The 27,309-nt window shown below is 47.0% G+C and overlaps 2 protein-coding genes across 4 annotated transcripts in view; both read right to left on the minus strand.

Moving 5' to 3' along the window:
- IRAK2 (interleukin 1 receptor associated kinase 2) overlaps positions 1-16,676 on the minus strand; it is a 63,520-nt gene extending 46,844 nt beyond the window's left edge. The window contains exons 1-2 of one of the 2 annotated variants that reach the window (XM_081246008.1): positions 16,580-16,676; positions 3,740-3,922 (exon numbers count right to left, since the gene is read on the minus strand). In XM_081246008.1, the coding sequence (XP_081102134.1) occupies positions 3,740-3,922; positions 16,580-16,634 (238 nt within the window). In that variant the 5' untranslated portion in view covers positions 16,635-16,676. Of the gene's footprint in view, positions 1-3,739; positions 3,923-13,200; positions 13,358-16,579 lie in introns of those variants that run through there. The other variant, XM_081246007.1, reaches the window with a different exon arrangement.
- VHL (von Hippel-Lindau tumor suppressor) lies at positions 16,631-26,873 on the minus strand. 2 transcript variants are annotated; one of them, XM_081246010.1, is made up of 3 exons: positions 26,534-26,873; positions 24,304-24,426; positions 16,631-16,716 (listed from the first exon to the last, which is right to left on the minus strand). In XM_081246010.1, exons 1-3 carry the CDS (start codon positions 26,826-26,828, stop codon positions 16,658-16,660), a joined length of 477 nt encoding a protein of 158 aa, XP_081102136.1. In that variant the 5' UTR covers positions 26,829-26,873; the 3' UTR covers positions 16,631-16,657. The 2 variants fall into 2 exon arrangements, with proteins under 2 accessions (XP_081102136.1, XP_081102135.1); XM_081246009.1 differs by lacking the exon at positions 16,631-16,716 and adding an exon at positions 20,653-22,770.
- Positions 26,874-27,309: the final 436 nt, after the last annotated feature.

Genomic DNA, 27,309 nt, shown 5'->3' on the forward strand with positions numbered 1-27,309 from the left:
AGGACATGATTTCAAGAGACTGGACACACATGTGGCCCCCAGGGAACCCCACACTCCACCTTTCGGTTCACGTACACCCTCCGGAAGGCCTCTGCTAAATGCAAATATATTACCTGGAGTCATAAGTCTCTGAGGACAACACTTTGTCTCTGGGACTTTTGGTATCTGGTTTTCAAGCTCTGTTTTATTCAAACTTATTCTTAAAGCTCTCTAATAAGTGGTGGGCAGAAGTCAGGTTCTCAAACTGCGGGGGGCCACTGCACAAGTTCATAAACAATCTTCAGCAAGTAAATGCAAAAATAAGGTTTAACTAATGTTACAATTAGGAAAGGGAAAACTGACCGGTTGGAATAAGAGAAGCTTAATATGCTTCACACATGCCCTCTAAATTCACTTCCGAAAAGTGACCAAGATTTATGGCACTTTTTCTCCCTAATGAAAACAAACAAACAAACAAACAAACAAAAAAACCCAAGATACAGAAAGGGGAAGTGTCTTGCCTGAGGACTGAAGGCAACAGTGACAACACAACCGAACTCCCAGGACAAAAGTGGATGTGGAGATAGGCTTGAACCTCTCTTCCTCAGGCAATTTTAATCAGCAAGGCTAAGCAGCAGAGAAAAGAGGATTGGGGAACTGAGTAAAGTTCTAAGAAGAAAGGATGACAGACAAATATCACTGTTTCCTGGAAGCCCAACACCGAGTGCAGTGAAGTTCCCGTGAGAGAAGCTAAGAACGAGGGCTCTCTGATCCAAACGCGCCTGCGTGTGACCAGACCTGTGCCCTTGGGGAAGGCTCTGAGCCGTTCCTAACCTCCGTGTCCTCAGGGGGAGAAGGGGCTCCTTAGATCGCCCACCTCGAGGGGCTGCTGGGAGGAGCCACGCTCAGCGCCTGGTGCCTCAAAAGTGCCCAGTCAGTGTCAGCTTCAAACAGAGTGTCACAATGCAATGAGTGTGTTTCTTTGAATCTGGCACTATGTTGTGTGCAGACCTCAAATCGTTAAGAATATGTTCGAGATTAGTCAACAGCCAGGTTCTGACGTCAGTGGCAAGTTGGTGTGCCCAGTGAGAGGCCTGTGTCTCAATCCCCAGTACGTCTCTGCCCACAGGCCTCGGGACACCCCTGCAGCATCCCAGTGCCCTGCAGAGACAAAACCGGCGTCCCCCTCCTCAAAGTGGCTTGAGCAGGAGACCTGGTCCCTCCATTCTAACTGTACATGACCCAGCGGCTTTCCCGCTCCCCCTCTGCAGCCCCCCCCTCTCCACACCTACCTCTTTCCCTCTCTCCCTCTCTCTCTCTCTCTCTCTCTCTCTGGCATCCTTGGTTGGGCATGAATTTCCTCACCTCTTTTTGAACCCAGTAAGAGTTTATCACTGGACTTCCCTGGTGGCACAGTGGTTAAGAATCCACCAGCCAATGCAGGGGACACAGGTTCAAGCCCTGGTCCAGGAAGATCCCACATGTCACGGACCAACTAAGCCTGTGCGCCACAACTACTGAGCCTGCGCTCTAGAGCCCGCGCACCACAACTATTGAGCCCGTGTGCCACAACTACTGAAACCCACGCGCCTAGAACCCGTGCTCTGCAACAAGAGAAGCCACCGCAACGAGAAGCTCGTGCACCACAACGAAGAGTAGCCCCCGCTCGCCACAACCAGAGAAAGCCTGCGCGCAGCAATGAAGACCCAACGCAGTCAAAAATAAAATAAATTTTAAAAATAAATTTTAGAAAAAGAGTTTATCACTAATTCTCTTAAAACATGAAAAGTATGTGAAGGCACATCTACTCAATAATCAGTTCTACCACGTGCCAGTTTCTGGGGATACAAACAAGCCAGAGAGGGGTCTGCAAGCAGCTACACAAGATAGGCATTGGTCTCACCAACCAACCAATGTGGCATGGGTCTGAGCAGGTCTCCACCTGTAAGGCCACCCAGGTGTCTCCTGATTTATCTCTGAGGGTGGAGGTCTCTAAGCCCCCACTCCTCCTCCTGGAAGCCCTCCCTGATTTAGTCAGGCAGGTGTTGAACTGAGGTCTGTTGGTTCAGCCAGGTTATTCCCAGCTCAGGAACCGCAGCCAGGACAGCTCCAGGGCCCACAGGGTCTTCCACAGGCCTCTGGGGCTCTGAATGCCCTGCTCTCTATCTCCCACACCAGCTCTATGCTAGTTCCTGCAACACCCCAGACCTTTGCACAAGGGCCTTTGTCCCCTCTCCCCTGGGCTTTCTTTTTTTTTTTTTCTTTTTCTTTTTTTTTATTAGTTTCTGCTTTATAACAAAGTGAATCAGTCATACATATACATCTGTTCCCACATCCCTTCCCTCATGCATCTCCCTCCCTCCCTCCCCTGCGCTTTCTTACTCCAGCTCTTCACGTGGCTGTCTTCTTTCCATTCCTCCAACTTCACCTCCTCAGACTGGCCTTCCATGACAACCATGTTCTAGAAGGTTCCCCTACCTTGTCACTCCATCCCATTATTTTTACTTGTTTTCCTGTCTACTGACTGTCTCCTCGTGACTATGCTCTCCACGAGGGCAGAGGACCTATCGCTTTGCCCACCTGTATTCCAGGACCTTGGACAGCACCAGGCACCAGGCACTGGCCAGGGGCTCAGTGAGTACCTGTGAGAGGTCTGGCTCACTGTCCCACACTGAAGGGGTCTCTTTGGGGACATGGCGGGGGGGCCCAGGTGGAGATAATCAGACAGACCCCTCATCCCCCTGCCTCTGCTGAGCACTGGCTGAACACCAGGCCCTTGACACGTTCTATTTCTTCAATTTCACAGACACCCTGCAAGGTAGGGAGGTATTATTTATTACCTGCTAAATACATTCCCACCATGGTTGTATTCTCCTGTAGGAGGACAATTTGGTAATACTGGTATTGATATCAATCAAAACTTAAAATACACAAACCTTCAACCCAGCCATTCCAATATTGGAAAGTCCTCCCACGCGAGATTCACATGTGTGCAAACGGGGTGCACATCCCAACACTGTACACAAGAGGCAACTGCTAGAAGCAACCTGAACACCGATCAAATAAATCGTGGTACATCTGTCAAAGGAATACAATGTGGCTGTTGAAAGAATGGCTCAATATGAAACAATCTGCAAGATCGACTGCTAGGTGAAAATAAAGCGGACAGCTGAGTGCATGGTGTTCTCTTACTATCTGTATTAAAAAGTGTTGTAGACACATATATACATTTGCCTAGAAAATCTCTAGGAAGGTAGATAAGAAATTGTGACTACTGGTTACTTCTTGGGATGCCAAATTGGGAAACAGGATGAGGACGTAAATAATTTTTACTGTAGACTTTCTTGAATTTTTATGTTATAGCCATTTTAAAATTTCTATTTATTTATTTTTGGAACAGAGAACAAAAATTTTAAAGGTGCAAAAAGACTGACAATAAAGTCTATCTCCAACACCTGGTTCCCTGGTCACCCGATTCCTCTCCCCAGGGGTGACCACCGTTACTAATTTCTTACTTGGATGGTAAACTCTTTCAAATTTTTTTAAGATTAAGAAAGGTTTTCTAATTTTATTTATTTTTACATTTTGGCCATGCCGAGCAGCATGCGGGATCTTAGTTCCCCAACCAGGGATCAAGCCCATGCCCCCTGCAGTGGAAGTGCGGAGTCTTAACCACTGGACCGCCAGGGAAACTCCAAGAAAGATTTTAAGGTGAGAGGGCACAGCTCACGCTGGCTGCGAGGGGGCCTTGGTAACTCACAGTTGAGGATGATCTGGGCGGCGCGGTAGAGCTCTAGATGGCACAGGAGGTCCAGCAGCTGCTGGACGGTGGCCTGCCGCATGCTCCACCACCACAGCAGCTCGCGTGTGATGCTCACGCCCTGCGCCCGCTCCATGGACTTGATCTTCCGCAGCTGGGTCAGGTCTGTGATCACATAGGAGGCTGGAAGGCGAGCAAGAAGGGATGCTTAGAGCCAGAAGGGCAGCCCCTCCACCAGAGGGTCACCATGCTGGCCCAGCTCTGTCCACCACAAAGCCGCCTGGCCCCATCCTACCTGAAACTCCACAGGAGCTGGGGTCCCCAGGCAGCCCAAGTCATTCAGTGCCCGCGGGGACCAGCACACTCACGCTTGAATGTAAATGTCAACTGGGTTGCCACACAAGACTTAGGAGAAAGACCAGTGGACGAGAGGGCCAGGGGCCTTGAGGTTTAGCTGCTTATTTGCTATGGGCAAGTCACTTCCCCAGTGGGATGGGAGCCTCGGTTTTCTCAACTGTAAGAGAGAACTTCCCTTCCAAACAGAAGCCCCGCGTAGGCAGAGAGTTTTCTCTGTTCCGTTCACTGTTAGATCCTCAGAACAGAGAAGAGTGCCTGGCACAGAGTGGGGGCAGGGCCAGGACCAAAGTGAGGCAGGGGAGGCACCCAAGGCACAAATTTGAAGGAAGTGCTCATTCTCAGGACTGGTCCTGCACCTGCAGCAGCAGCCAGAGAGTAGGTGCCTCCTATAATTTTGCCTTGGGCATCTCATTCTCCTCATCTCTAAGTCCCAGCCCTGGCAGGGAGAACTGAATGGATAAATGAATGAGTGAATAAATGAATCCACAGCCCACCATCCTCACAGAACAGCTATTAGGAGCAAGAGAGCTATGGATCTAAAAGCACTTTGCCAACTCTGAAGCACTGTGCAATTTGCAGGGGGCTACTGTCCGCAATACTAAAACTAATGCATTCCTTCTTTTCATTTTTTATTATAACATGGTTGCTCATTAAAGAAAACTTGGAAAAATGCAGGGGAAAAAAGCTAATAAATTACACAGCATCCCACTAGGGTACTTTCCCTTTCCAAAAGTCTCCCCACCACACGCACAGGTGTGCTTCTGGATGCAGTTACTGCCAGGCTGTAAGTAAGACTGTGCATCCAGGCCTTATTTACTAACATTATACCATAAGCATTTTCCAAGTTGGTACAAGCTCTTCATACATGGAATTTTTGAACGGTCATATAGTATTCTGCTGAGTTTCCTGAAGTGAGGGAGGCATTTTTTACTCCCCTAAACTAGGACTAAAATAATTGGACTTCAGTTCCAGGATTTCAGAAATCGTGGAGCAGGTATCTACGTGAACATCAAGTCACACAATCATTCAACAAAATATTATTGAGCTCCAGGCCTGTGAGAAGCTCTAAAGATACAGTGGTGAGTCAATCAGAAGCCCACAGAGCTTTTCTGTTTGAAAAATACAAACATAAGTGAACTGAGTGGGGAAGAGGAAGACAAGAGACCACGCCTACGTAATGAAGGGGCTCAAAGGCCAGGCTACAGTTTGAACCTGATCCTAAGAGCCACGGACACCAGGACACCATGGAAGACCTCAGAGCCAGGGAGGGACGCGATCATATTGTACAGTCCCTGTCCCTCTGGAGGAATGGGGAAGGAATGGGGAAGGTTGTGACAGCCTCCCACAGAGAGAAAGCCTCTGGGAGAAGTGCCCTGTTAGGGATGGAAAGTTCTTGAGTTGTAACATTAGTCACTGGAAACCCCAGGCCGGATTCCTGGTCCATGGGAAGTGATGTCAGCAGGGTCAGGGGCTGCCTCCAGCAGCAGAGAGAAAAGAGTAGAGGGAAGAGGAAGGAACCCCTTCCCCCCAGCCGTCCCTGCACAGAGCTCTGTTCGTGGGCTCACCTCCCACTCTCCGAGGCAGCGTGATGTCATGGGAAGAACAGAAGCCCAGGGCCGCCCCTGGGGCTCCACTGTGGCAGCAGAAGCCAAGCCCAGCCCTCACGTCCGTGGGCTGCACTTTCCTCACAGGCAACGCAGGAGGAAGAGGAATTAAACCCAGAGGGGCCTTTCAATGTGGACGTTGTAGCTCCGTGAAAGTGGCATCTCTTATGGGGTTGACCTGTCAGCGTTTAACAAGACCCTTAAAACAGGGTCAAGACAAGAGAGAGATGTCAGGGGGATGAGTCACTGCCGAGCGCCCTGCTGAGTCCATGGCTCTTTGCCCAACACACACCAGTAATACCTGGTCGTTACAGAACATTTGGAAAGCGGGAGAAAATCAAAGCCCCCATGATCATCCCACTTGGAAGACCCCAAGAAAAGCACCGGTTATACTCTTGCTTCTAATCTTCCAGATTTTTCTATTAGATATAAAAATACATGCTTATGTCAGCAGGATGGTACAGTGGTGGGTTCAGGGCCCAGACTGGATTCTGAGGCCTGGGTTCAAATCTTCTCTCTGTTACTTACTTCCCACGTGCTTGGGGAAGGCCCTTCACTTCTCGCCGTGCCTCAGTTTCCTCATTTGCAAATGAGGAAAACAACAGCACCTGTCTCAGAGGTTGCTGTGAGGATTACATTACTTATATGTATAGAATAATATGTATGTGATATAAATGTTCACTGCAATTGTTAAGCCATCTACACTCCATGAAAACCTGCTTTTATCCCCAATGGTTAACACTACCTGGCGACCATCCCTCCTGGTCTCTCACCCTCGGGTGAAACGCCCTTTGTCCAGACTAACCAGACTCTTTCCTGGTTGAGGGAAGGGGAAAGCGTCTTGTCCCTTAAGCCCCTCAGCAACTCATCCCCATTTTACAGATGAGGAAACTAAAGGCTCAGAGAGAGGCAGTCACTCGCCCGAAGCACATAGCTGGGCAGGGACAAAGCAGGCCTGTGCACAAAGGCTGGCACATGCATGAGACAGCAAGATGGAGAGCCAGCCCTGCCCCAGGAGCCCTCGGAATACACCTGGGGTGAGTGAAGCTGCGAGAAGCCTGGTTTCCCCCAAGGGCAAAAATGAACGCAGCCACAATCATAGGGAAATGAGCAGGAGGCAGCCACATTATCTGCCAAAACTGTCAAATCCAAAGAGCGTGCATATTTGTGGCTCTGTGGTTTTCTGAATCACTTTATGGATTTTTCCACCTCCACTCCCCAGTATCACAATCAGCCCCAAGGGATGATCTCTTCTAAAATGATGCACATTATCTGTAATAGTCAAAAACTAGAATGTCATTTTAAAAAAAAAGAAAAAGTTGTGGAATATGCAGTAGGATTTTTCAACCTCAAAAAAAAAAAAAAAAAAAAAAAAGACCCGCAGAAACCGAGACTCTCTAGGAGTGGAAGGACAATCACAGTTGCTTACTGTGCTGAACAGAAAACCATGGAGTGCTGTGACTTGCCAAGGAGCTGCTACCTGAGGGGCACGGCTGGCTCCCAGCCCAGTGACCTCTGACCCAGCACGGAGAGCTGGCCAAGCATGGGCTCCAAGCCATCCCGTGTCCCCACTGTTCCCACATCCTTCAGCCCATCATTCATTCCAGTGGCACTGAGTGTCTGCCCACTGGCCGGGCACTGCCCCAGACACTGGGAATACAGGAGCAAACTAGATGGGTGATGTCCCTGCCCTCATGGCGCTGACATTCTATAGGGAGAGACAGACATAAACCAATAAGGAACAAGGTCAAAGCATGTTAAGAGGAATGAAGAAAATAAAACACGCTGATAAGATAAAGAGGAAAGGGGGGCCTCCCTGGTGGCGCAGTGGTTGAGAGTCCGCCTGCCGATGCAGGGGATACGGGTTCGTGCCCCGGTCTGGGAGGATCCCATATGCCGCGGAGCGGCTGGGCCCGTGAGCCGTGGCCGCTGGGCCTGCGCGTCCGGAGCCTGTGCTCCGCAACGGGAGAGGCCACGGCAGTGAGAGGTCCGCATACCGCAAAAAAAAAAAAAAAAAAAAAAAAAAAGAGGAAAGGGGGACAGGGTCAGCCTCTCAAACAAGGTGACATATGAACTGAGAAATGAAAGACTATGGCCCCCCAAAGATGTCAGTGTCCTAAACCCCAAAACCTGTGAATATGGTACCTTACATGACAAAAGGGACTTTGCAGATGGCATTAAGTTAAGGATTTTGAGATGAGATTATCCTGGATTATCTGACTGAGCCCAGGGGTCCTTATCAGAGGAAGGCAGGAGTGTCCGATTCAGAGAAGATCATGACAGAAGCAGAGGTCAGAGAAAGAGATTTGAAGATGCTATCCCGTTGTCTTTGAAAGTGGAGGAGGGGCCACAGGCCAAGGGATGCAGGCAGCCTCTAGAAGCCAGTGAAGGCAAGGAAATGGATTCTCCCCTAGAGCCTCCAGAAGGACAGCTGCCCTGCCAACACCTTGATTTTAGGACTTCTGACCTCCAGAACTGTAAAATAATAATGGCTGGTTTTTTGGGGTTTTTTTTGAGGTACACAGGCCTCTCACTATTGTCGCCTCTCCTGTTGTGGAGCACAGGCTCCGGACACGCAGGCTCAGCGGCCGTGGCTCACGGGCCCAGCCACTCTGCGGCATGTGGGATCCTCCCGGACCAGGGCACGAACCCGTGTCCCCTGCATCGGCAGGTGGACTCTCAACCACTGTGCCACCAGGGAAGCCCTAATGGCTGTTTTTAAACTATCAAAGTTGTGGTAATTTGTTACAGCAGCAAGAGGAAACCATCAGAGACTAGAAAGCTAGCCACATGGAGGACAGGGAGAAGAATGTCCCAGATAGAGGAAACAGCAAGTACAAAGCCCCTGAGTCTGGACCAAGGAGGCCAGTGTGGCTGGAGCAGGGTGGGCATGAGAGGGTGTTGGAGGAGAGGACGTCAAAAGTCACTGGCGCTCAGACTGTGCCAGACCAGGCAGGCCTGGTGAGGGATTTGGATTATAGCCTAAATCACAATGAGCAGCTCCTGAGGACCTTGAGCAATTCTGATGTCCCCAAGCCCTAAGGAGTCAGAGGTATTCTCCTCAGAGGATGTACAAATGCTCATGAAGAGACGCCCACCATCATTAGTCATTACAGAAATGCTAATCAAAACCAGAGCAAGAGGCACTTCCCTGGTGGTCCAGTGGTAAAGAATCTGCCTTCCAATGCAGGGGACACAGGTTTGATCCCTGGTCGGGGAACTAAGATCCCACATGATGCGGGGCAGCTAAGCCCACGTGCCGCAACTACTGAGCCCACACGCCCTGAAGCCTGTGCGCCACAACTGGAGAGAGAAAATCTGCACACCACAACTAGAGAGAAGCCCGAGTGCCACAGCGAAGAGCCCGCACGCCACAACGAAGAACCTGTGTGCCTGCATCTAAGACCCGACGCAACCAAAATAAATACATAAATAAATAAATAAACACAGCAAAAAACCACTTCTCACCTGCTCAGATGGCTACAAACTCAGAAAGACAGACGATAACAAGTGTTGGGGGGAGGGGACGTGGAGAAATTGGGACCCTCACACATTGCTGGTGGGAATGTAAAATGGTACTCGCATTTCCAAAAACAGTCTGACACTTCCTCAAAATCTTAAACATAGAGTTACCCTATGACTCAGTAATTCCCCTCCTAGGTATCTACCTAAGAGAAATGAAAACATAAAGGCACACAAAGACGTACACAAATGTACACAGGAGCGTTATTCATAATAGCCAAAAAGTGGAAAGAACCCAAATGTCCATCAAACGACAGAAGAATAAATAAAATGCAGTACATCCATATGATGGAATGTTATTCAGGAATAAATAAAAAGAAATTGGGACTTTCCTGGTGGTCCAGTGGGAAAGAATCCGCCTTGCAATGCAGGGGAGGCAGGTTCGATCCCTGGTCAGGGAACTAAGATTCCCACATGCCTTGGGGCAACTAAGCCGGTGTACCACAGCTACTGAGCTCGCACGCCTCAACTAGAGAGCCTGTTTGCCACAAAACTACACAGCCCATGTGCCCTGGAGCCTGCAGACCACAACTAGAGAAGAGAAAACCCCGCACACCACAGCTAGAGAGAAGCCCGTCTGCCGCAACGAAAGATCCCACGTGCCACAACTAAGACACGACGCACCCAAGAAATAAATAAAATAAATAATAAATAAATCTTAAAAAAAAAAGATATTAAGCACTGATACATGCTATGACATGGAGGAACCTTGGAAACATGCTAAATAAGTCAGTCACAAAGGACTACATATTGTATGATTTATTCCATTTATATGAAATGTCCAGAATAGGCAATGCCTAAAGCTGGGGGGAAATGGGAGATGTGTGTGAGAGTGCTGAGGGAAACAGCTGAGGGGTACAGGGCTTCTTTCTGGGGTAATGAAAATGTTCTAAGACTGATTTGGAGACGGATGCACAACTCTGCATATACCAGATGCCACTGAATTGTACACTTTAAATGGGTGAATTGCATGGTAGGTGAATTATACCTTAATCAAGCTGTTTTTGTTTGTTTGTTTGTTTGTTTTGCAGTACGCGGGCCTCTCACTGTTGTGGCCTCTCCCGTTGCGGAGCACAGGCTCCGGACGCGCAGGCTCAGCAGCCATGGCTCACAGGCCCAGCCGCTCCACGGCATGTGGGATCTTCCCAGACCTGGGCACGAACCCGTGTCCCCTGCATCGGCAGGCGGACTCTCAACCACTGCGCCACCAGGGAAGCCCAATCAAGCTGTTTTTTAAAAAAAGTCAAACACAGAGAACAGACTAGTGGTTGCCAAGGGGGAGGGGGTGTGGGGGAGGGATGAATTGGGAGTTTGGGATTAGCAGATTCAAACTAATATATATATTGACAGAATGGATAAACAACAAGGTCCTACTGTATAGCACAGGGAACTATATGCAATATCCTGTGATAAACCATAATGGAAAAGAATTTTTAAAACGAATGTGTGTGTGTATATATATATATATATATATATATATATGTATAACTGAATCATTTTGCTGTACAGCAGAAATTAACACAACATTGTAAATCAACTATACCTTAATTTTTAAAATTTTAGTAAAAAAAAAGAAAGCCATAGGTGCGCCTTCTAAAATAGCAACAATATCCTAGAAACAGAAGTTGGTGTGGCCTTCACAATTGAGGCCAACATGGAAAACACTAGAGAGAGTCTCTTCCACAAAGTTCGTCCACTGCCCAGGAAACAGTCGCAAGTAGTTAAATCACAGATCATCTGAGCAAAGGGACACAGTGCAGTCTAGAAAATCAGATGGTGACAGACATTCTCAGAGGTGCCCTGACTTGTTACCAGGGACAGCCTCTGTGGGGAGGCTGAGGGGCAGGGAGGGAAAAGATATTTACTTTCCCCTCCGTCCCAGGGGCGTGATTTACACCATTTAACCTAGTACATCTGTTATTTTTTTCCACAAAAAAGTTAATAAAAATACACACTGAAAGTAAAAGCCTAAATCCATGTTGCTAAAGAATATTGCTTGGCAAGAAAAAATAATTGTGATATAGTTTAAGTGAAAAAAGCAGGCTAGCAGAATATACAAAATGATACGATTTTTGGAAAATGTACATACATAAATAAATATGGTTAGTAAAAAAGACCAGAAGGCATAAACACCCAGCACTCCGCTGGCACATATTGAGAAGCCAATACATGTCAGTGGCTGCTGTTATTACTATTGGCATCCAAATGGTAAGAATGGTATCCCTTATGAGGATATATATACACATATAGCTGATTCACTTTCTTGTACAGAAGAAACTAACACAACATTTTAAAGCATTTATACTCCAATAAAGATGTGGAAAAAATAAAAAATAAAAAAAGAATGGTATCCTTGGGCTTTTCTGGTGGCACAGTGGTTAAGAATCTGCCTACCAATGCAAGGGACACAGGTTTGAGCCCTGGCCCGGGAAGATCCCACATGCCACGGAGCAACTAAGCCCGTGCGCCACAACTACTGAGCCTGAGCTCTAGAGCCCGCAAGCCACAACTACTGAGCCCACGTCCCACAACTACGGAAGCCCGCGCACCTATGGCCCATGCTCCGCAACAAGAGAAGCCTCCGCAATGAGAAGCCCGCGCACCGCAAAGAAGAGTAGTCCCCGCTTGCCGCAACTAGAGAAAGCCCGCGCACAGCAACAAAGACCCAACATAGCCAAAAATTAATTAATTAATTATTTTTAAAAAAATACTCCCTCCAAATTAAAAAAAAAAAAGGTATCCCTGAGTGGTGGAGTTTGAGCTACTCTTTATCTCCCACAGGATTTTGCAATAAGAGTGTATTATTTTTGTGACTGGTTTAAAACAGGATTTCTGAACCTCAGCACTACTGACACTTTAGGCTGGATAGTTCTTTGTGGAGGGGGCTGTTCTGTGCATTGCAGGACGTTTAGCAGAATCCCTGGCCTCTACTCACTACGTCCCCCAAGTTATGACAACCAAAAATGTCTCCAGACATCGGCAAATGTTCCCTAAGGGGGCAACATCGCCCCTGGTTGAGAACTACTAGGTTAAAATATATATTATTTCCTCAAACTGGATGGATAAAAACATACATGTTCATTTTATTATTATTCTTTCCACTGTACGTAAATATTATATTCCCTTTGTACGAATGGTATATATTATAATCTCAATTTTAAAGAAAATATAGATATTACTTTAAAAATAAAGTGGCACCAGTCACATTGACTTAAAACATGAACCTGAGAATAACTGTTAACACCTCCTTAATACTTACAAGAACCTCTGACACATAGGTGTCAAGTGCTTTTTATACAATTTTCATTCCTCATGACCACCTCCAGTTTACAGATTAAGAAGCTGAGACTCAGAGAGGTTAAGCAACTTGCCCAAAGTCACCAGCTGGATGTGGTGGAACCTGGAAAGCGCCTGAGGACCACACGCGCAGCCTCCCACAGGATGCCAAGCCCTCAGCCAATCACCAAGCACAAATAAACAAAATACACCAAGGAGTTACGATGTCCTGGCGGGGCCAGCCACCGGGGTTCACAGCCCAGTACGCCACTTAGCAACGCCATACCCTGGCCCCCCAAAGTAACTCTACCTTTAAAGCCGTTTCGTCGTCTGTAAGATGGGGTAAGAGAAATAGGCACTTTACAGGCTGTCGTGGGAATTAAATGAGATAATTGGTGTCAGGTGCTTACATCAGGGCCGGGCACACAGTAAGCACTAGTCACTGCTGAGAGCGATCATTTTCGGCTTTACTGTAAACAGCGAAGTCGAGCCAGTCATTACTTAGCGACAGACTGAGTAACAACAGAAATCCTCCGAGATCATCTAACACCTTCCAAATGACCACAGAGAGGGGGCAGCGCCTGCCCGAGGGCACACAGCGAGGCCCGGGTCCAGAATGGCAGCACAGAGAGCCCCTAGAATCAGGACCCGCGTAAACAGGCGGGGAGAGGGTTTAGCGGGGTCGCAGGGGTGCCCACTCACCGAACTGCATCCAGTCCCACTCGCTCAGCGCGTCCATGTTGCGGCACAGGTCGTCCAGCACCCAGGAGGGCAGCTGGTAGATGTAGCAGGACATGGCCGGGCTCCGAGGGCCGGCTGGCAGGCGGCGCTGACAACTGAGTCCTACGCGGCAGGACTCTGCTTCTCTACCGGCCGGTGGGTCCACCCAGCGCGGGCCGCCCGGGAAGTGGGCGGGGCTGGGCTTGGGCTCGACTGCCCCCCAGCGGCCACCAGGGGCGCGACGCCTCCCGGCCGGCTGGACCAGCGGCTGCGAAACCAAGAGGGTCAGAGCCGCCGGGAGGGGAAACAGGCCTAGAGGAGCGAAGGAACACGTGCAAGGCCACACGGGAATTCATTGGCAGTCCCAAGAGACCTTCTGACTCCACTTCCTGGGCTTTTGGCCCTCTGCCACATACGATTCCTTCAAGAGCTAGTCTATTAATTACCTGCTATATGTGGGGCAATGTTCGAGGTGCTGGAGATGCATAAGTGGAGAAAATTTACCTAAGTCCTTGTTTTCATGGGACTTACAATCTAGGCGGGGGTGGGAGTGGGGGAGGAAACTAGCAACAAATAATAACAGTATTGAATAGGTAAGTTACATGAAATGCTAAAAGATCAAAGTGCTATGGCAGGGGGTGGGGGAAGGAAAGAAAAAGAGGAATGAGGAGTTTAGAGCGAGCAGGGAGAGGACTGTATTAAATAGGGTAGTCAGGATAGACTGATTTTTTTTCAAATAAATTTTATTTATTTACTTGGCTGCGTTGGGTTTTTGTCGCTACACGCAGGCTTTCTCCAGCTGCTACAAGCAGGGGCTACTCTTCATTGCAGTGCATGGGCTTCACATTGCAGTGGTTTCTCTCGTTGCAGAGCACGGGCTCTAGGTGTGTGGGCTTCAGTAGTTGCAGCATGCAGGCTCAGTAGTTGTGGCTCACGGGCTTAGTTGCTCCACAGCATGTGGGATCTTCCCGGACCAGGGCTCGAATCCATGTTCCCTGCATTGGCGGGCGGATTCTTAACCACTGAGCCACCAGGGAAGTCCCTAGACTCTGATTTTAAGGGCTAATATTTATTGAGCAGCTACTATGTGCCAGGGACTGTTCTAGGTGCTGGGGTTCCCTCTGAAGAAAAAAAGGACAAAATCCCTGCCCTGGAGGAAGACACACAATAAGCAGTAAAAATGCTAAATAAGTAACTAATTTAGCACTGTCGAAGGTGATAGGTAATGTTTGGGAGTAAAAATAGAGTAGAGTAAGAGAGAGTAGGAGTAGCTAATTGCATTATTCATTGTCTTAGAAGGTGATAAATATTATTGGGGCAAAGCAGAATACGGTAAGAGGAACTGGGAGGCAAAGTGAATCATTGAATAGGGTAGAAGGAGAACATAATCACTACTATTTATTAAGCATTTATGATGGCAAACTTCACCAGGGTTGTTTTACTTACTCCTCACAATGACCTTATGTGTTACCCCCACTCTACAGATGAGGAAACTGAGGTACAGAGAAGTCAAATAACTTGCCTAAAATCATACAGGTACAAAGTGGCAGAGCTGGGATTTGAGCCCAATCAGTCTGACCACTAGCTACAAGCTGCCTCATTATTGCAATAACTACCGTTTATCTATACCTACAATGTGCTTTGCATAAATCATTTTATGTAACTCTCATAAGCCTATGCTTTTACACAGAAGTAAATGGGTTCCAAGAAGTTAGGCAGTATCATCTAAGGCACATAAGCAACTAGAGCACCACTTTGCAGCTGCAAACATCAGCGATGGAAAGAAGAAGGAAACTAAAAGGAAAGTGAGCAGCCCTGAGAACAAGCCCCAGCTCTACTACCAACAGGTTTTGCGACCCTGGACAACTCATGTCACTTCTCGAGCCTCGCTTTCCACATCTTTAAAGTGGGACTAATCATTCCTCCTGCTTAGAGCTGTGAGCGAAGGAAGTGGATTAAATCAGTTTACACAATTATAAACAGATTAGTTTATAAATAATCGCTCATATATTGATTAAATCAATTTAGACAGGGTCTTCCTTGAACAGAGAATGCGATCCAAAAATGGTAGTCGCCATTGATAATATTGAAAAAGCGCTCACCGGCCTTGGGGCCCTATCGGGATTTGCGTCCTAGTTCAGTCACTGTCTCTGGCTCTTCATCCTTGAGCCAATTTGCAGTTTTTTCTTTTGTAAATTGGGTATCCTGCTCCACCCACTTCGAAGGATTTCTGTGAAATTTAAACAGACCCCAAAATGCTCGCGGTAAACTGTAAAGTGCTGAGCCCCATAAGGAATCACCATTATGTGAGTGCACCTCCTGGGTGTTTGACACGGGGTGCGTTCCAGCGCTCCAAGACTGCTTTTCAGGGGAAGTCTCGTGTTGCAGCAGTGGTTGAAGGAGGAATTTGAGGTAGAAGAGCTCCAGGAATGGTCTGACAGAGGCCAAGTGGAAAAAGCACCTACATCCCAGGTGCAAGGGGCAAAGGAGGATAAGGGTTCTTCTTTTTCTCTCCTCTATTTGCAGAGTCCCGGCCTGCTTTCCCCTCTGCTGCAAGCACAGAGCCGCTGTCCCTTGTAGTGCTTTTCCCCTAGGGCCAGGGGGCCTCTTCCCCTTGGTGAGGCTTTATAACCACAGAAGGTTCGCAACAGCCTTGGCCCATCCAGGAGACAGGCAGGCCGGGCAGGCCCTCTCTCTCTGCTGCCTCCTCCGGCCCCTGGTTGCAGGGTTCCTTCTTGCCCGGCTCCAGAGCTTGTGACCTGAGTCCTAGGATTCTTTCCTGCAAAGACGACTGAGTAGTTCTGGGCCTAAGCAGGCCATCTTAGGCACACGTCTTTGTCCCCATTCTTTAGAATATGTTCTTCAAAGTAAGGTCTCTGCTATCACTAATTAACAGAGTTGCCACTCACCTATCAAGTACCAGGCATTTAACACATATTATCTGGGATCCCCACAACGACCCTACAGGGTAGGTTTATCATTCCCATTCTACAGATGGGGAAACTGAGGCTCAAGTCAATTGTAACTTGTCCAAGCCAAACTGGCCAAGTGACAAGATTCAACCCAAGTCTGATTCCAAAGAGAGGGCTCTTTGTGCCCTATTATATCACCTCACCCTGAAAAATTTCCTGTGATCCTGCACACGTCTTCTCCTAATTCGCTTTTCCGTGACCAACAGCCTCCGCACCAGGATCAGTTAGAAACAGTTACTGAGGCCGAATGTAATTAGTGATATAGTGTGCCATTTTGACCTGTTCATGTTTAATTCCCTTGAAGTTACAATCAGAGGTTTGCAATCCCTGCTACACCTTAGAATCAATCATCTGGGAGCTTTAAAAAGACTCTACAGGCCCAGCCCTACCTCCATCCAGAGATCCAGGCGTGATTGTTCTGGGCTGGGACTCAGGCGCTAGCATTTCAAAAAGCTTCTTGGGTAGTTCTACTTATGTGCCAGCAGAGTTGAGGACCCATGTGACAACAGGAAGATGGGCATGAAGGCTGATGAAAAGGAAATAACCACAGTAAGGCTTTTCTGTGTACTTTGCACATATTTTTTCTTTTCTAATAAAAATAACTTTATTGGTTTTTCTGATAGTACATGATCACTGTCTGAAAAAAGGAGGGAAGTAAGAAAAAACCCAGAGACTTCCCTGGCGGTCCAGTGGTTGGGACTCGGCCTTCCAAAGCAGGGGGTGCAGGTTCGATCCCTGGTCGGGGAGCTGAGATCCCGCATGCCTCAGAGACAAAAAAACAAGACACAGAGCAGAGGCAGCATTGTGGCAAATTCAGCAGAGACTTGAAGGATGGTCCACATCAAAAAAAGAAAAAACCCAGTCCTAACCTTTCTTCCTCCTGTAGAGGGGGAAAGCCAGTTCCCCCTTCTGTGTTTCTCCTTACCTTTGTAACCCAGCAGGACCCTATGGGGCCTTCCCAGAACAGACACCCCGCACCCCTGCCACCCCCAGCGTCCTCTGCCTGTCTTTTGTCTGTAGAAAACCTTTAGCCCCCAGACCTTCCTCGAGTTCCAAAGAGTGAATTTAATCAGCAATGTGAGAAAATGCAGAAAGAAAGGGAAACAGTCAAGCACGACAGAACAATAACAGTTTAGCCATTAAACAAAGTTGTGGACTTTTAGCTCCTCCTCAAGGGCTATAGGTAATATTCTGAGCCAAATTCTTTGAACTGTTTTGCAGACACTAAAACCCCCACTGGGTGGAAGAAGCTAACCTTACGCTGCCCACAAGCACGTAGACCCCAGACCATTTGGGACCAGAAGGTTGATGTTGTTGACTCCCAATTATCTCATCCCCAACCAATCAGAAGAGTGTACACTAGCTGACCACACACCCCACAACACCCCCTCCCTCACGCTGTCTCTAAAAACCTTTTCCCAAAAGCCTTCGGGGAGTTCAGGTTTTTTGAGCACTAGCCACCTGGACTCCTTGCTTGGCGCCCTGCAATAAACGCTGCACTCCCCTTCACCACACCCGGGCGTCAGTAGATTGGCTCTACTGCACGGGGCAAGCAGACCCAAGTTTCGTTCGGTGACACTATTACACATGTCACTTCTGACACTTCTGGTCACCAAATGGAGGAGAGGGGGTAGTTTCCCCACAACAAGCAATTCTCTGTGACACCAGCTGGGTGTCCTACAATTAAACTTAATGCTAACGCTATCTACCTGGAGATAGTGTCAGATCCCACAGGTTAAGGGCTCCGTTCCGCAAGACTGCCCCCAACCCCCCTTCAGATGCCGGTCCCAAGTAGTAGGTCCCCGGGTTACCCATAACTTCCGTCCAACTGGGCTACAAATCAGAGGTTCCCAGGACCCCTCCTCAAGTTCAATTAAGTTGCTAAAGTGGCTCACAGAACTCATGGAAACACACTTACCAGTTTATTAAAGGATATGATAAAGGATACAGATGAACACCCAGATGAAGAGAAATATAGGGTGAGATCTTCGAGGGTCCTGGGCACAGGAGCTTCGGTCCCAGTGGAGTTGGGGTGCATCACCCTCCCAGTGTGGGTGCGTTTGTCCCCTTGGAAGACCTCTGAACCCCCTACTTTGGGAGTTTATGGAGGCTCCCTCAAGTAGGCAGGATCAATTATGAACCTCATTTTCAGCTCCTCTCCCCTCTCGGGAGAAGGCTGAGGCGGGCTGAAAATTCCAAGCTTCTAATGATGGCTTGGCTTTTCTGGTGAGCAGACCTCATCCCAGAGTCATCCAGGAACCCACCAGAGTCCTCTTGCTAGAACAAAAGGTGCCCCTAGTGATCTTGTCACTTAGGAATTTACAAGGGCTTTAGGAGCTCTGTGCCAGGAACTGGGGCAGAGACATACCTATATCTATATCTATGTCTATGTCTATATATCTATATCTATTCCATTATCTCAATTATCTCAGAGAGAGAGAGAGAGACAGAGAAAGAGAATAAACACCTTCCCATAATTTCATCCTGGATGGGCCACCATTATTAATACTTTGCTGTATATACTTTCACGTATTTTTAGATCTCTATAAAATTAATTTTTAATATAAAAAATTTTAAAACATTTAATTTTCTGTAAATGTTTTTCAATCAATAATAGTTTTTCATGTCCTTAAATAAGCATCTACCTTCTCCTTTTTTTTTTTTTTGGCGGTACGCGGGCCTCTCACTGTTGTGACCTCTCCCACTGTGGAGCACAGGCTCCGGATGCGCAGGCTCAGCGGCCATGGCTCACAGGCCTAGCCGCTCCGCAGCATGTGGGATCTTCCCGGACCGGGGCATGAACCCGTGTCCCCTTCATCGACAGGCAGACTCTCAACCACTGTGCCACCAGGGAAGCCCTCCCCCTACCCCTTTTTTTTTTTTTTTTTTTTTTTTTTGCTTTACGCGGGCCTCTCACTGTTGTGGCCCCTCCCATTGCGGAGCACAGGCTCCGGACGCACAGGCTCAGCGGCCATGGCTCACGGGCCCAGCCGCTCCGCAGCACGTGGGATCCTCCCAGACCGGGGCACGAACCCGTGCCCCCTGCATCGGCAGGCGGACTCTCAACCACTGCGCCACCAGGGAAGCCCTCCCCTACCCCTTTTTATTTATCACTTATTTTTAACAAAGACGACAGTATTTTCTTAAATTTTTATTTATTTATGTATTTATTTATGTATTTATGTATTTACTTATTTATTTTTGGCTGCGTTGGGTCTTCGTTGCTGTGCGCGGGCTTTCTCTAGTTGCGGTGAGCAGGGGCTACTCTTTGTTGTGGTGCATGGGCTTCTCATTGTGTTGGCTTCTCTTCATTGCGGAGCAGGGGCTCTAGGTACACGGGCTTCAGTAACTGTAGCACGTGGACTCAGGAGTTGCGGCTCGTGGGCTCTAGAGTGCAGGCTCAGTAGTTGTGGCGCATGGGCTTAGCTGCTCCACAGCATTGGGATCTTCCTGGACCAAGGACTGAACCCGTGTCCCCTGCATTGGCAGGCTGTCTACTTTCAGTTAGTAATATGCATTTAAATTTCCTCCGTGTCTTTTCACGGTTAACAGCTCACTTCATCTTAATGCTGAGTAATATTCCACTGTATTAGAGTTATTCCATTATATCACAGTTTATGTGTTCATTCACCTACTGAAGGACATCTTGGTTGCTTCCAAGATTTGGCAATTATGAACAAAGCTGCTGTAAACATCCATGTGCAAGTTTTTGGACGTAAGTTTTCAACTCCTTTGAGTAAATACTAAGGAGCACAATTACCGGATTGTACGATAAGACTATGTTTTGTAAGAAACCAGCAAACTCTCTTCCAAAGTGGCTGTAACATTTTGCATTCCCATTAGCAATGAATGAGAGTTCCCGTTGCTCCACATCCTCACCGGCATTTAGTATTGTCAGTATTCTGGATTTTGGCGATTCTTTTTTTTTTTTTTTTTGGCCATTCTAATAGGTGTGTAGTAGTATCTCACTGTTGTTTTAATTTGCAGTTCCCTGATGATATATAATGTGGAGCATCTTTTCATATACTTAGTTGCCACCTGTATGAGGTGTCTGTTACGGTTGGTTCTATTTTCATGAAAAAAAAAAAAAAAAAACACCTGTGTTCCAAATGTGAATGCTTTTTTTCTTAATACTTTTCTGTAGAGCTTAAATTTTTTACAGTGATATTTCATTTTTACAAGAAAAATAAAGCTAAAAGAAACAAAGTTTTAAACAAAATCCAGTGCTGGAAAGAGAAGGGACTGACAATGAAAGCAGGTTTCTTGCCTTTGTCCATCCACCTCCCCCACCCCGGCCCCGCCCCCCTTAAGCCTTTAAGCAAACATGGCCTTCACACCTCTCCAAGAGAGAAGAGCCTGGCAAATGACACCACCGCACCTTACCTATTTCCTTTACTTAGCACCATTTAATGCATCCAAAAAAGCTTTTTTTTAAACTCAAAATAGATAAGATCACAGTCTCTTAAAAGTAATACATTTAATACATTCTTAAGATTTCAAATGAGTACATACATGCTATAGGTTTTCAATCTTCCTTGGACAACACAAAAAACACAAAAAACACAGTACTCAAATTGCAAGTTTTGACAGGAACATGAAATCTCATTTTGACACAAAGACAGGTTTAAAAAATAATAAAACCAACACTGAACTAATCGAGCACCAGCAGGCTTCCTTAAATCTCCCATCCTATCCCACTTTTGAAATCATATGGTTGCCTTCTGTACCAGCATTTCTTCTTCCCTACCCAACAATTAGACAAAAAAATTAGATAAAAAATTATAGGTGTGTCACTGAATGAGTACCACAATAGGCTAAAGAAAAAAAAAAAGCCCACTTGCTTGCTGAATGTTGAAAGAGGAGAATAAGATTAGGTGGGAAAACTGTACGGCGTTTGATTCATTCGCTTCACTCTGATATCAGAGCATAGGAACTGTGCTCAAAGGAACTAATAAAGATGCCAAGAAATATCCCAACATTATTTATAAAAGGCTGCACTCATGTCTATGAAGAGCTTATAATACCATGGAAAAATATTTAAGTTATAAAGTTAAATGAGAAAGTAGAATACAAAACTTTATATTCAGTATGATCTCAACTACTACGTAAAACCAAGCCAAAAAAAGGCTAAAAGTTCAAAATGTTAAGTTAGTGGTTGTATTTAAGTAGTGTACCTAATTGGATCTTTTCTCTTCCTTTACTTTTCTGTCTCTTCCAACACCTTCTCTACTGGGTAGTTTTGTTTTTTGTTTTTTGTTTTTTTTAACGATTAGCTACCAAAAAAGGAGGCCTGATAGAAGTATTGAATTTGATGAATTAAGTCCAGCCTATCGGAAAGGATCTGTACATGTATAAAACTAGAAAACATTCCAGGCTACCCTCTGAATCCATGGTGTGTTAGCAGTAACTTCCGAGAGGCTGGAGGGCTTTGTCCTCTCCTCCAGCCGGGTGCAAAGTGTCACCAGATCCTGCCTGATGAAAAACTGCTGAATCGAACAAAAATGTCCTGGATTTACAAAAGGGAACAGAAGTACCCACATTTGGCAAAAACCTATTTATAGTACAGGAGTAGCTCTTTAATACTATGATTAAACAAGGGGACGGCTATTTTCTCCTATCTTCTGTGCACATAGCAAGTTTCAAAAAAGCTATCGTCAATAAGAACTGTAGAAAGCTAATCCTGGCTTAGAAACAGAAATAAAACAGCTCTGCAACAACAGTGGGCAGAGAAAAGCCACAATTTAGAAAATTATAAAAACTGCTTTCTATAAAATTATGCCCTTTAAAACATTTGTTTACTGTATATACTTTAAGGTCCCCACTACCACCCGCCCTCAAAAAAAAGGGTGAAAACGTCTAACACTTTCTACCAAAGTAGCCACTGGTTTGTTCATTCAACAAACACTGAGGGAAGGCTCATAACGTGCGAGGCACTGGAGTCTCAAAGAGCAGACCGCTATGCCCCTGCCCCAAGGACATCTTGGTCTCTCAGTGCGGGACGCGGGCACATCACCAACCACAATACAGGAATGAAAAGCAGACGTCACTGCTTTCCTACAACTCAAGAATAAGCTACAATTCTCACTGAATTACTTACACGGAAGTCCTTACACAGAAACTTTCCTGACTCACTAGGAGGCAAAAATGCAACTACTTTCCCTTCATAAATACTTCTAGAAGGAACAGGCATTAAATTACATTTTGTGATATTTGCCCTTAAACATCACAGTGCCCAGTAGTGAGGTGAGTTAACTTTCTTTTAAGCAATGGAGCTTTCTGACTCCAAGAATGAGACACTTTGAAGCCGAGAAAAAGTGACGAGTCCTAGGTCTAGATCAAGACTTGTCAGGACTGTCAAAAGCTGAGACCCAGGAGTGTAAATTTCAATTAAAATCTTCAGTCTCCTCTGCCATCCGCTGATTTTCAATATGCTCCTGGGTCAACCGCTCCAGGTCCTTCCACACATTTGGGTGGTCTTCCAAATCTTCGTAGAGGGATCTCGCGATGTCCAGTCTCCTGTAATCCTCAGGCTTGACTAGGCTTCGCACAACCTGGAGGCACCGCTCTTTCAGGGTGTACACTGTAAGGGCAGAAAACCGACTCTCAGCAGCAGACTCAGGCCTGAGGACAAGCGCTGAGTGAGAGGCTTTGCCAACCGTGGCAATTACATTTGCAACAGCTGGACCTCGCTTTGGACAAAAAAAGTGAGTACATGGGTTGCGGCAGAGTGTAATGTGATGGCTGCAACAGACATCTCACAGTATTCATGACCTTGTGTAGGAACTTTCCTCGAGAGTGGGCTGGGCCTGGGATGTGCTTTAACTAACTGAATGTGGGCACAGTGACGCGGTGGCGATTCTGGGTCTCAGCCTTAAGAAGCCCTGGCAACGTTCGCTTTTACACTCTCAGGAGCCCTGAGCTACCCAGCAGGAGAGACCATACAAAGAGGGCCAAGCCCTGAGATGACCCGGGAGAGAGGCCCAGGCCCCAGCCAACCTGCCAGCAGAAGGCAGTGATCACCAGTGAGCAGAATAACCACCGAGCTGAGCTCTGCCCCGGTTGCCTGCCCCACAGCTGCAGAATTATAAACAAATAAAATGGCTGTTGTTAGGTTGGGGGTAGCTGTCACACAGCAATAGATAACCAAAGAAGTGTGTAACTGGATTTTGGGGGAACTCAAATCCTATTTTAAACTTATTGGGGAACTTACTCTTTAAAGGTCTCCTTTAAGGCAAAATTTCCTACATTTAACTTACCAGTGCTCACTTCTGTACACCCACTGCCTTAAAGCAGGATCTAAGTACACATACTAGTTTGAACCCTACATACATACTCGTTTGAAGCTGCAGGTATTTGGGTTTTTTTAACCCAACAGATCATCAGTTTCTAAGGGTTCAACCTAATAAAATCACTTGAGTTTTAAACAAGTGGTAAGCTGTGAAGCTAATGTTCAATTTGGTGATTCTTCTTTTTTTCTTTGCAGTACGCGGGCCTCTCACTGTTGTGGCCTCTCCCGTTGCGGAGCACAGGCTCTGGAGGCGTAGGCTCAGCGGCCATGGCTCACGGGCCCAGCCGCTCTGTGGCATGTGGGATCTTCCCGGACCAGGGCACGAACTCGTGTCCCCTGCATCGGCAGGCGGACTCTCAACCACTGCGCCACCAGGGAAGCCCAGTGATTCTTCTTAAAACCCCTGATTGACACAGTGACCTTGACTGGGTTAAATTACATCGAAAGATACAACACTAGAAGTCAATAAATAAGCCATGATATCTCATTCTCTACACCTTTTTTTCTCCTGAGACTCCAGGGCATAATTCTGCTCCAGGGCCAGCGAAACAAAACGCATTCATAATTCTACAATCAAGTATTTTAATTTAGCCCACCCTTGACCAGCCCAAAGAGCTTCTGAAGCACCACGACATCTTTGTCTAACATACAGCAAACAAGTAAATTACTTCCACTTTATTTATGGTGGAGAATAGGACACAGAAAGGTTGGATACCTTGCTCAGCATCAGGCAAAAATCACTAATAACTGGGCTCCTTCAAGTGGCCTATCCTCTACTTAGTACAACAGCCTATCTTTTTAAAAAGCAAGATGGAACATCAGTACCTGGCAGTGTGATGTTTGCAAAAATAGGCTGTCCATCAACATTGAGAGACGGCACAAACAGCTCAGTCTGGTTAACTAGAAGCCCATCAGATGTCCCAGCATCTCGGAAGAGCCAAAGATGACCTGTTCAGACAAGCAAAGGTTAAGGAGCCACACACCTATTTCCTTCATCTCCTCACTCTGACACTGAAAATATCTGCCTCTCTTTCTGCTTAAATACCATACAAAGCCATTCCAATAATGTTATTTTATTTAGTCCTCACAAAAGATCCAGGTAAATATGAGAAAAAAAGGTCTGAAAATGCCAAGTGACTTGCTCAAGGCAACAGGGACAGTAAGGAGAAGGGCAAGTATTCCAGCGAGGCTCCAAAACCCAGGCCCTTTCTGCTATCTTGGTGCAAAAGCAAAGTATGGGAATTGCAAATCACACCAAAGGCTGCAAACTAAAAGGAGAGAAAAGGTCACCAACTCCTCAGAACTGTGCTTCTCAAAAGCAAGAAGATACAAAAACATCACGTTGAAAGAGAAAAGCCAGACAGAAAAGGGTACATTCTGTAGAAAGAGATAAAATTAGTCAATGGTGTGAAAAATCAGAAGAGTGAAAAGGGGTAGGAGAGAACTTTCTGGGGTGACGTAAATATTCTAATCTGTAACTTGATCTAGGTGTTGTCAAAACCCATCACACCCTAAGATATTTGTATTTTACTCTATGTAAATTATACCTGAATTTAAGAAACAAACACATCTTATGCAAAAAAAAAAAAAAAAAAAGAGAGAGAGAGAGAGAAGGGGCCACTTGGAAGGAGACAAAATCCCAGGGCTAAGATTCTGTTTAAGGAGGGAGGAGGCTGCCTCAGAATAAAAAACAGCCTGTGTTCCTGGGGCATAAATTTACTTGAAGATTTGGTGGGAAAATTTAAGAAATGTAAAGTAGGAAGTAATTTTTTTTCTTGTAGTAACATATACATAACATAAAATTGACTATTAACCATTTTTAAGTGTACAGTTTAGCATTGATAACATTAAGTACATTCACGTTGTAATTTTTTTTAATGTTTATATTGAATCAGGCACAGATAAATTTTGGAGAAGAATACAAAATTCACACAATTTCCTAGATAAAATAGGAGACTACAGAAATGTTAATGCCTGGAAGAATTGCGTTCTTCCTCATTTAATATTAGCAGAACTTCAGTGTAGAAGTTTGAAGAGCATTATTGAATATGCCACCCTCAAGGAAAAAAGATCCATTAGGATCCTCCGAGGAAGGTAGTGAAAATTTAGCAAGCATTAACTTCTCTTCTTGAAAACCAAGGGAAGATTACTGCCACTTTAGGCAGTAAGGCCTAGACAGTCCCAACCTGGGTTATTACGACAGTTTCCTAACTGCTACCAGTACTCTTCCCCCTCCAAACTACTTTGCAACCTGGGTAAGCTTTTCAGTATTAAATCAGGCAATGTCATTTCCCTGCTTAAAAACTTTCAATGGGCCCCATTTCCCTAGGGGTAAGATCACCTTTCAGACTTCCTCCCCCACCATTCCATACCCTCTCCCCTTTCCCAGGCTCCAGGTGTTAGCCCATGCTGTTCACTCTGCCTACAACTCTCCACTCCTGTCTTGGGTTAGTAAGATCCCATTCATCCTGCATGATTCCCTTTCTTCTCTGGGAAGTTCCAACTCAAAGCACACACCCCTCTCTTTCACTGAGCAGGTGCCCTGCTGTGCTCCGTTCCTATGGTAGCAATTATGACACTGGCTTGTTCTTAACTACTTATGCATTTGTCTCGTCTCCCCCACTTGACCGCGATCTCCATGAAGGCAGGGACCCTACGCGGACGTGGCCCACGGGGCACATGAGAGAATGTGGGATTCTCCCATTCACGGACTGAACAAATGGGCGTGAGGGAGGGAATACACGTGGGGTCGATCATCAAATGCAAATTATGCACTCTTAAAAGAAGAATGCTCTGTCACTAGCTGAGTCTACTTGGATCTGTCACAACCTCTCTGGGGCGTCAGTTCCTCAGGTGTAAAATGGGAATAATAATGACAACAGCACCTGCCTCCCAGGATGGGGCGGGAATTCGGTGAGATCGAGTCACCGTTATCGTTGTTATCAGGCCTGGAGCGCTGGGCAGCGCGCTGGGCACAGCTCAGCACCGAGCCCGTTGAGGCCAGGACAAGGGGGCGGCGCGGCCGGGCGCGACTGGGCGACCCCGGCCCGCCTACCTCGGTAGCTATGGATGCGGCGGCCCGTGCCGGGGGGCAGCGTCGGGTAGGGCTGCGGCTCGCCGTCGAAGTTGAGCCACACGGGCAGCACCACGCGCGGGCTGCGGTTGCAGAAGATGACCTGGGACGGCTCGCGAGTGTTCACTGAGCGCAGCATAGGCCGCGGCCGCTCAGCCTCCATCTCCTGCTGGGAGCCGGGCTCCTCCGGGTGGGACTCTTCCGGGCCGCACTCCTCCGCGTCAGCCTCCTCCGCGCCGGTCTCTGCCTCTTCCGCGTTCCCCGCCCTCCCGGGCATTACCTCCCGGAGCCAGAACTACCCGGTCCTAGCCGCCTCGGGATTCTTGGGCCGCGCGGGGCGGGGCGGGGCGGGGCGGGGCGTGCGCGTCCCCGGCAGGCGTGCGTGCAGTTTTCGCGCGCTCTCGGTGGGGGATGGAATACAGCCTGGAAGATGGCCGGCTTGAGGCCGTGCGCATGCGCAGATGGATCCCCTGACGATTGAGGGTCCCACTTTCACGGAAGCGGGTGGTGGCGATAGGCCGTCCTGTCGCAAGGTTTCCCCTGTAAATTGGATTCTCGTACCTCTCGTACGTTTCTGACACAGCGTTTCTTTAGTTTCATTCATTGTCTTAAGACCTTCATGGTTTTTGCCATATTCTCCCTACCTTCTGCACTATTATTTATTTACTAATTTTCTCATTGATCAAGTTTGTTTTGTCTCCATTTTGGGTCACAAAATTTGAGTTTTGTACAGAAAAGTAGGATAAAGTGAAATTTCC

Source organism: Mesoplodon bidens (assembly GCF_964165515.1).
Source record: "Mesoplodon bidens genome assembly, chromosome: 10".
Lineage (NCBI taxonomy): Eukaryota > Metazoa > Chordata > Mammalia > Artiodactyla > Ziphiidae > Mesoplodon > Mesoplodon bidens.

Coding starts and splice junctions, on each gene's coding strand:
- VHL (XM_081246009.1), bottom strand. CDS start 26,828: ATGCCCGGGAGGGCGGGGAACGCGGAAGAGGCAGAGACCGGCGCGGAG. Junction 24,427..26,533: donor CCGCATCCATAGCTACCGAG/GTAGGCGGGCCG, acceptor TTGTCTGAACAG/GTCATCTTTGGCTCTTCCGA. Junction 22,771..24,303: donor TGCAAACATCACACTGCCAG/GTACTGATGTTC, acceptor CTGCCCTTACAG/TGTACACCCTGAAAGAGCGG.